Source organism: Thunnus thynnus, chromosome 5 (assembly GCF_963924715.1).
Source record: "Thunnus thynnus chromosome 5, fThuThy2.1, whole genome shotgun sequence".
Taxonomy (NCBI): Eukaryota; Metazoa; Chordata; class Actinopteri; order Scombriformes; family Scombridae; genus Thunnus; species Thunnus thynnus.
Window position 1 is genome coordinate 25283196 of NC_089521.1, and position 10704 is coordinate 25293899.

Below are 10704 nucleotides of genomic sequence, written 5' to 3' on the forward strand. Positions count from 1 at the left end.
AGTTTGGAGTATGGTGTCTTTTTTTTTTTAGCTTTTCCAAAACCAAAAGCAGAAGAGAGTGTGTAGGCGTAAAGTAAGTGAAACCTAAGCTGCAAACATCAGCATGTGGGTTTAACTAGCGTACTACCTACAGTATCCTTGCGTTACTTCCCAAAAACCCAAAATGTTACATTTACAGTAATGAAAGACCAAGACAAGCAACAAGTCAATTATCAGAATAGTTGCCGGCTGTGGTCCCGGATGCTGTACCAGAGTTTAGAGTAACGTTATAGCATCTATGTCCCGTTCTAAACTGTGAGGCCTGCTAGGAGCTGAAGGGGGGCAAAGGGACAGGTGATATGTATGTGATGTATGTGTACACCAACCTGGAACTGGACATGTTACATAGTAACAGTATCACAAATACCAATATAAGGTATGTTTAACTGTGATTGTATTGGCATATTTGGTTTTGTAAAAGGACATGGTCACAGCAAGGTCAACATCTCCAAAACTGAAAGAGTTCCTGGGGGATGCATCTGTGTAAACACCACTGAAGGTGACTTCGTAGATGAGATGAGCAGTTTCCCTCATCTCCTCTACTTTTGAAAACACTAAGCAACATGCAACATGGCGCACCTCAACAGTGAACTGAGCACAGAAGGGAGAATCATTATTTTTCAGTGCTGGTATATAAAAAAAAACAATTGGAAAGAAAAGGTGCAGAAAATGTCGCTCTGCAAAAGTGGGTCTTGTACGTGTGCTGAAGAAGAAATGGTGACACAAGTTAGAGTGAGCAATACTCAGTGATCCATTCAATGGACCGTGCTCACTGGACCTGACAGTGCACCCACACAGAGGCAGTGCATCAGAATCCTCCTCATAAAGCAGAACTGCTCTTCCTGTTTCCCCGCTGGGAGCAATAACCCAGCGTAACCCCGGCAATCTCGGAGAGGCCTACTTATATACGAGCAGGGGTAGGAAGGAGAAAAATACAATACAGAGAATGGCCGTGTGAATCTTGTATGATCCTACACTTTTATTTTTCTTTCCATTGCTGATGATCTTCAAATATTGGAATACCCACACTATGGAAACCTTTCACTTTGTGGATAAAATAGTCAGGGTGTTGAAACGAGATGTAAAAAAGTGGAAAAATTGTCAGGTTGTACACACTTATCCAACTCAAACTGTGTTTTCTTCAATGTAAAGACTCATACCAAAGTATCTGTTTTGAAATACTGTTTAATATGTATGCAGAAAATGTAAACAAAGAGTCTACAGCCAGTCTAACAGCTCTGTGAGGCTGCTCTTGCTAGCCACGGAGGTGCTAACATCAGCAAGCTAAAATGCTCACAGTGACAATGCTACTAAAACACGCTGATATTTAGCAGGTATAATGTTTACAATGTTCACCATCTTAGTTTAGCTTGTTAGCATGCTAGCATTAATTACACACACAGCACAGCATAGGGCTGGTGGTAATATTAGTTTTGCAGGTATTTCATAAACCAAGTAAGTTATTAAAATACTTCGTCTGAAAATCTGAATGAATGTCAAAAAAACATTTTGCGCTAATCCATCTTGTGCATGTTGAGATATTTCACTGGATAAGTGAACATTTTGCCCTGGTGATGATGATTTATCCTCTGAATCAAAGTGGTGTACCAGTCGACAAACATACCAACATTGCCATAGAGCCACACTGCTAGAGTGGCTAAAACATGCAACAGACTGTTACTAAAATAAACTGAATAAAACGGCAATATTTTGCAAAAATGTCAAGATACACACACTGATCCAACTCAGAAATTCCCTTCAAACCATGGTTTCTTCAATGTAAATAAGCAATTCAAAGTATTTGTTATACATATTCCTGTTAGCCAGTCATTAATACTGTATGTTCCATCTAATATGCTACAAGCAGTAACTTTATAACAGCGCCAGACATAAGAGCTTCCCACAATGCTTGTTAGATGAAACCACCAAGTCTTCAGATGCACTATAAGTATCTTTACTGGGCTTTAGTTTTAGCAGAGTGATCCATTGCTATCTGACCCTGTTAACCCGCCCGAGTGGATCTGTATGGATCACATCATCTCACAGGGGCTCAGGTTTTCTCTGCTGGCAGTGAGATTTCACAACAACAAAGCCTGCTGGTGAGCCAGCTGTTGACAAATCCCCAGTATAGCTCAGTCCTGGCTGATGCTACACCAAGCTGGCACATATAAGCACACACACACACACACACACATACAGTCCTGGCAGCAGCATCGCATCTATTCATGAAGTAGGGCTGTTGAACTGATCCTTTACAATCATATATCCCATGTAAGTGAAATAAAGTCAATAAAATGTGTTATTTGAATTATAAAATAACAGTAATTGTGATAAATAATAATGAATGCAACATGTAGCAAAAAAATTGTATCATTTGGACTAAAATAATGTAACCCAATTTAGAAAACACAGAACTGAGTGGGTGATGGTTTCTAAACACAGAAGCAAATCTTGAGATTAAAAAACTCTTCATGGCAGATTAGCATGAGGAAGCACATTACTGTATAAAAGCTCCCATCTTCAGTTAAGTAAGAAACACTACACAGCATCCTGTATGAGCATCCTACAAACTCAAAAGAATCCTTCGCTCTATAGGAAGCAGAGACCCTATAGATCTGCTTAATTAGTCAATAATCAAAAGAAAATATATCGACACAATGTTTTCGTAGTTAATCAAGCAAAAATGTCAAATATTCTCTGGTTCCAGCTCCTGAAATGGAGCAATTTGCTCTATTTTGTAACATAGTAAATGAAATATCTTTGCGTTTTGGACTGTAAGATAAAACAAGCAACACCTTGAGCTCTGGGAAATCATGCAGGACATTTTATGGGTCAAACCAATAGGAAGAATAATCAACACTTTAATTGATAAAGCACATAATTGTTAGTTTCTGTCCTTATCGGCTGGTCAAGTGTTACCCTGTCTTGTTTAGTTCTTGTAATGTAAGAACAATCAGACTGCATCAATCAGTTGTGTCAAAGCAAAAGCGTGCAACGAGCAGCCCCGCCTAAATTGAGATGACAAGCATTTGCACATCTAAATTGGGTTCGCAGCAGGACGGCTTAAGTTGAAACATTAGATGCAAAGAGATGGGAGGAGTTTCTGCACTTAGCGTTCTTACTGAATATCTAACATCATCGATTAAACAATTAAGCTTATGGAAATAGGCACTCCATCATAACATCCTCTCCACGGCATGAAGATAAGACTAAGAGGAAACACAGACAAGCTAACCTTTCTTTGTGAATTCATGAATTCAGGACACTTAGCTGCCGTGTCAAACACTGTGTAGTTAGGATTGCCTCAAGGGCTCAACTGTGACCTCTACAGTTATAAGACAGCCTCACTAACCGCCAGACCAGACCACCCTGATAACTTTATTTGAGACTGCATGAGTAGAAGTGATGGTGACTCAGTGCTCTCAGGCGTTTGGCACGATGAGAGCAAGACAAATGACATTTTTTGAGTTGTGCGCTGTCAAAGATAAATGTAACCTGAAATGGAAAATAAACTGGTTTGTTTGTATAGATCAAGTCTTGTTTTGTAGCCTGAGGTGGAGCACAGAACTCTGCTCTTATAAATGCATGCAAATGAAGTAATTCCTCACTTTCCTCTAATGTTTGTTATGGCATTAGAAATCGTCAAAATATTTCACAAAGTAGACATTTCCTCATGTTCTGCTATATTTTTGCAGCTGCACTGGAATACTAAATTCCCAATTTAAAAGAAGTAGAGAAACAACTTTGCTTTTCATGAGTCGGGCTGCTGCACTAACTGCTGTTTATAGTACGTCAATTGAAAATACAACACAGCCACATCATTATGGCCTCGGCAGGAGGAAGCAGGAGGCCAAATGGATTCTGGCCGCATAAACATAAGATATGATATCAATAATACAGCTGATGATCTTAGCTAGGCTATTCAATAGAAGTAGGATGACAAGTCCTCTGACAAGGCAAATATTGAATGAGCAAATACTGCGAACCTGCTCTTCTACAAGACTGTTGTCTCCTGTTGTCTGTTTCATGTCATAGACATCTAAAAGGACATGGACAGGTTTCACCAGCTTTACTGAAACATCTAGTGTTTGACAAAAAGCTAAAGACAAAGGATAGACTACAGTATATGCAAACAACACATTGAACCAGGTGCCTCACAGGTACCAATAAAACATGTTATTGCTATTTAGAAATCATATACATATACATATATATATATATATAGTATATCCTTTATTTAACAAGATAAAAGTCTCGTTGAGATTAAAATCTCTTTTCCAAGAGTGACCTAGCCAAGAGAGCAGCTGTTAATCATTAACCCTCAACAATACAAACAGACAAATACAACTGTCACACACTACCAATCTGAGAGTAGGCTGCACTATGATCTCCTTTCTTACAGTGAGTCTGCACCAATACTTAGCTTACAGTGACCTTATTATAACCTACTTTATGGTATTTCCCCCAACTATTACGCCATCATAATAAGAAAGGCCCCACTGTATGGCGATAGAGGCCAGTTTGTAGTGACCTTATCTTGTTGTTGAATGTATTTTTTTTATGCCCTAATGGTTTTGACATCCCCGCTGTGATGTTTCTACATGGTATTATGGATGAATAGGCAGTTCTCGCTCGTATGTGTAAACAGAAGAAAGGCCAGTTTCTGCGCTTTAGTCTATTTGTAATAGAAGCCTGATTTTACAAGGCTGGTGTTTAGTGTTTACGCCTCAGTGACTGATCTCAATGTGGTCCAGGAAGGACGCGCTCACTTCCAAAGGATGCTGTGCAAGAAAAGATGGACGCATACAGGTTACTCACTCTGCGTAGCCGGTAGACCACGGCAGCCGCTTGGTCTCCTTCAGTATGAGGATCGGTCTCGCAATGTGGTCCGCCGAGCACTCTATCTCGTCCGGCGACAGCCCCAAGAACTCCGGTCTGCTGTACGGGAATCTCAGGGGCAGCTCCGAGCCGCCGGGATGGTCACCATTGGAGCCACCAGCCATCATACCTCCCATAAAATTGGCCACCGCCGATTTTACCCGCGTGAGCATGGTCCTGCGGCAGCGTGGGTCCAGGCGATGCGATTGCGTGAGTCTCCCCCCGCACGGCGACGCAGTTTCGCGGCGTCAAAGGCAGACACACAGCGGCCGTAAAGACTCATTCAGTGCTCCCTCGGTGAACGCGGAAATAAAAAGCCACACACACACACACACACACAGACAAGGCAGGCAGGCAGGCAGGCAGGCAGCGCTGCACACCAGTCATGTGACAAACCGGTTGCTGCTGGTGGATTTGGTCGCACTGGCATCTCTGTGAGCAGCTTACTGTTGACAGTGCCGGAGGTCAAAGGTGCGTAATCCTGAAGTGACGATCACCTGCTGGGCAAGGTGCAGAGCAGCTCTGTGTGTGTTGTCTGCAGAGGGGATGATCCATGATCTTAAAAATGGACTCTCAATCACATATGTGTACAGTACAAATCTGAGGTACTTGTACTTTACTTGAGTATTTCCATCTCATGCCACTTTACTTCTACTCCACTACAATTCAGAGGGAAATAACTCATTGTACTTTTTTTACCCCAAAATTTGACAGATACTTTGACATGATATTTGATCCAAAACATGATGAAAACATCATTCATTGTTATAGTTTAATGCTATAATAATCAAGGGACCATTTTTCAGTAGTGGTTTTACTTTTATGTTTGATCCTTTTTGTTGATAATACTTAGGCCTTCCTATTTTTACTTAAGTAACATTTTCAATTAAGGACTTTTGCTCAGTTATTATTAAGGGATCATTTTTACAAGGTGGTACATGTACTGCTAGAGAATCAGAATACTTCCTCCTTCACTGACAGGAACACACACATAAACAAACACTTGCAATTAAGCTACCATATGTGAGAATATTCAATTTAGTCACCCATCCATGACTATCAACCCCACATTTACAGAAATCCTATACCTTTCATCCAAAGCACAATCCTAATTCTGTTACAGGCCACAATCCCTAAGCGCTGCATTTTTCCAAGACTGCAAAAAAAAACATACATTATTTTCATATGCCTATGGGGACACTGAAGGATCTTGTTCTCATAAGGGAGAATAAAATAAAAGGAAAAGAGCTCACATGGAGCCACACAAACTCTTGTTCTCTCTCTCTCTATCTCTCTCTCTCTCTCTCACACACACACACACACACACACACACACACACACACACACACACACACACACACACACACACACACACATCATACAGACCATACACAGGAAGACAGTGTGAGTGCCATCAGCTGACTTTGGCATGTTTCCTGTACTACCTGATAAAACCTCCTTTGTCAATGAGAGAAGTGGACGACCAAGACTGTAATTGAGAAGAAGCAATGCATGTGAAGTGTAACATGAGTCTTATACTGGTAATAATGATGTTAATGATCATCATCCTTATTTGAAGAGCAGTTTTAAAAGAACAAGTAACTCAGTGCTTCATAATAGATTATCATAGCAAATAGAAAATAGGTAAATAAACTGGACCAGGATAAAATAAAGTCAAACAAATCACAGTAAAATAAACTAAAAGGAATAAAATAACAATAAATAAAACCAAGTAAGGTTAGGATGTGCTCTCCAATGTGGGGAAGTTTTAAAAAGAGATTTAAAACATGATACTGACTCTGGTAGCCTCATTTCCTCAAACTGTGTTCACTGTAGTTTCAAACTTAGTCACACATGATTTAAACTACAGTAAAAAAAAAACTGGGCTCTATAATGACTTCAGCACACATATCAGCTTTTTTTTTAACACACTGTGACGCTCGACCCACTGTCTCGGAGGCTGCCGTCTGGATATTGGCTGACAGTGGAGGGTCCTCAGTGTAATATGGTTCACCTGGGTCTGCCAAGCTATAAAAGCTAGCCCATGTGGTCACTCTCTCTCCCTTCTACGTGCTGACATCCACTCTGCACTGCATCGTCTTCTTTTGGTTTTGCACTTTGTTCTAAACACTTTATTGTTTTGTTTATCTTACCTTTAGTTTTAACAAACATTTTTTTTAAGCAAACTCTTGCCCTTACCCCCACTGCTGGTTGTGATTTACAGTCCGCATAAACAGGACTGAATCGTTGACAGAAGAAACCTGGACTCGACTGATCCTCCTGAAGTTCTGTTGCCGCTGGTTATGATTTACAGTCCGCATAAATGGGACTGAATTATCGACAATAGAATCCTGAACTTGACTGATCCCCCAAAGTTCTGTTGATGATTTACATGCCACATAAATAGGACTGAATCATTGACAGAGGAAACCTGGACTCGACTGATCCTCCTGAAGTTCTGTCGCTGCTGGTTGTGATTGACAGTCCGCATAAACAGAACTGAATCATTGACAGAACCCGGACTCAACTGATCCTCCTAAATTCTGTTGCGGCTTGGGCCTGTCAACGAAACATCAAGGAAGGAGGGTGCCAACCTGATGACCCCGGTGAAGCATTTACCCCTACCCCCACTCAAGGAATGATCGCTGATTATAATACAGGATTGTAAAACCAAGTCCTATAAGCTCAACTAATTGCACGGATTCCCTCCTTGTCACATTCCTGAGCCAGTTTGTGAAAAATGGGGGCTCGTCCGGGATCTAAACCTCATGATCAAGTCATAGTGTGACAAAGGGAGGCCCATTCGGTTGAATTGGACAATGTGTGACCATTTTGATTTGTGACCATTGTGGCTCATGAATGCTATAATTTTAAGTGCTTTTCAGGAAAGCAGATGTGCTTTTGAGAATTTAGCCTTGTGACTTTTTAGGAGTACCATGCAAGGTTTTTGTTAAATCACTTTTGTGGAGTTAGTTTTAGTGGGTGTTGGAAGGGAGCAGCATTTGTCCCCAGTTCATTTGGAAACTCCTTAAAGAAGACATAAGTACTGGTGCATGTCATTGGTGATTGCCACATATCCGTTGGTACGAGCCATGCATCCCCTTTGTAGGCCGAGGAGGTTGGTCTCAACAGGAGACCAACCTGTTGTTTTCCCTTTAGTGTGCTGGCGAGGGTGGGTAAAGACGATGCCTTGGGAGCATTTCCCTGGTTCTCCGAGGGTCGCCAGTTTTCTGGTTGCCTTCTGGTTCCAGGGGAATCAGTGCATAAGTACCCCCCACAATCATCTGTACAAACACAAGGGTTGAGACTAGATAGCCAATTGCTGTGATTAGATAGATAGGGCTGTTGATCTTGGGCTCTGCTGTGGCTATTTTGTTTTCACCATTGTACATATTCCCAGTACATATGGGTGCTTGTCGGGCTTGTAACTTCCTAGTATGGTTTGATAAATCAGCACTTCTTGTATTGATATGTCATGTTAACTTGCTTTGTGCCTGATAAGGAAGTGAGGAGGCTGTTGGTTTAAATTTTGTTCTGTGTCCACAAGTTAGTAGCTTGATCAAGCAGCTTTGGCAATAAGTGCTATAGCTCGTGCTTTGATTTTTGTTTTGTATGAACTTTGGTTGCAGCTTGGTATTCTCTTTGTGTATTCGCCTCAAGTCTCAAGTCAAGAATGGATTAATTAATCTGTTTGGGTGCCCACATTTGCTGTTAAGCACCTACTGACCGCAAACCACCCACCTCCTGCCCTACAGGTACACTGTATGTGAATTGTGTAAACTCTCCAAGGTCCCATCTCATACAGACTACACAGTAGACTCAATGGCTTCATTATACACCCAGAGATCAGCACTCCTGTGCTCAAACACTACTACGTGGCCCCAGGTTTTCTGTGTGTAAATAAGTTTGTGGTAATCTGATTAAACAAAACTTTATTTAGTAAATGTGAGCATGGTATAAACTAAAACAATAAAGGTCTTAAAATTTGATTTTGACACAGTGCCACTCCACAAGACAGAGCCACAGGATCACCCTTGCAAAACTAATCAGAGGTGAATTCACACAAAATACATTTAGCATGTTTATCACATGTTGAGCACATTTTATTTCACATGCAAATGTCCTATAACCACATACTCCTGTAGGTGAATTTGTTGTGCAAGTTTTCACTAAAAACAATGAATTTCATGTGTGAATTTTTTAGGGCATCTGCTGCAAAAGCTCTTCTCTTCCAACAAGATCACCTTTTTATCAATATAAAGGCAAAATGTTCACATGTGAACATTATCAGGTACGTAGCTATGTTGAGACAACTTCTGCTTGTTTAAGGATTTGGAAACCAGTGTGGTCTTGATAAAATATTGAAAAAGAAAACATTGACTTGAAGCATGAGACAGGATATGAATCCTGGTCACTGATGTCAAAGTTATATGCCATCCAAGCATCCAACAAGCATCTTTTTCTGTTTTTTTCACTAAGATATGATTTGGTTGGCTAGTGAGCCTTTGTTTTGGAGAAACCTTTGGGTATGCTACTTTGGTATAGCGCTTATTTGGTAATTCCAGTTTTGTGTTTGGTTGCTGGAAGCATTGAAGGTTTGTCTGCTTTGTCTAACTGCTGGCCACTTTGTTGGACACTTGTCATAAGCTTCGGTGCTCGTTCTGACACACTGGTGTGTACTTCGGGTCAGGGATTTAACCTTATTCCATCCTGACCATATTCCTTGTTATTCTGTTCCCCTCACTTTTCTGTGTTCTGCAAATACAAATAATCATTTTGAGGTGGGTACTGTCTTATACCATTTGGATATTCATCTCAAAGGTGCAAGAGAAGCTATGCAGCTATGGACAAGTCTTGTTATGGCTATTTACCTGCCAATTAACTAGGTTCTCTGTTTTGAGAGGGGTTTGTGTACTCCCCTTAAAAGTGCTTGTCAGGATCTGAGGTTGCTGGGTGGGGATTCAGATCTGGTGAGATGATTGATATGGATGTATGTGATTGCCATTCTAAGATTATGGGCAACGGCTGTTAAATTGAGGAAATATAACTATTTCTCATTCTATAGAAAATTTTATTGTTTTGACTTACTTCTTAACAACTTTGTATTGTTTCAGATGTCAGGGTTGAACATTGATCTTAAGAGGGGGGGTGTGACGCCCCTCCCACTGTCTACAGAGGCTGCCTTCTTGATATTGGCTGAGGGTGGAGGGTCCTCAGTGTAATATGGTTCACCCAGGCCTGCCAAGCTATAAAACATAGCCCATGTGGTCACTCTCTCGCTCTTCCTCCTGCTGACATCCACCCTGCTTCATCCTCATTTGTTTTTTCACTCTGTTCTAAACACCATATTGTTTTGTGTTAGCTTTAGTTTTAATAAGCATTTGTTTTAAGCAAACTCTTGCATTGACTCCCTCCCCCTCACATTCCTGAGCCAGTCAGAGACACACTGAAGGGCTGCATTCACCACAATAATTCAATTAAAACAAATATATTACAGCAAATATGACACATCTGGGTAGTGTCATGGTATATCGCATGTGGCTTTCTGTTGTTACTATGGTATTCTTGTTTCTTGTCCTTGTTTCAGTTTGTTCTGGCCTGAGAGTCGGTTCAAATCTGATTGGCCAGGCGTTAAGCCAACCCACCAGGATGTGTGTCTAGACATCATGAACTTACAAACACACTTAGGGCTGCATTTTGTGGACCTCACAAAAATGATCTGTTATACAATACCACTGCTGCAGACCAGCCAACCCACAGATTACACTCACAGGCTTCACTCTATTC

At 40.9% G+C, this 10704-nt stretch overlaps 1 protein-coding gene across 1 annotated transcript in view; it reads right to left on the reverse strand.

The window, feature by feature from the left end:
- The window catches only part of ppm1h (protein phosphatase, Mg2+/Mn2+ dependent, 1H), a 35521-nt gene extending 30148 nt beyond the window's left edge, over positions 1-5373 (reverse strand). The window contains exon 1 of the mRNA XM_067590358.1: positions 4858-5373. Coding sequence (XP_067446459.1) covers positions 4858-5090 — 233 coding nt within the window. The 5' untranslated portion in view covers positions 5091-5373. The remainder of the gene's footprint in view (positions 1-4857) is intronic.
- Positions 5374-10704: the final 5331 nt, after the last annotated feature.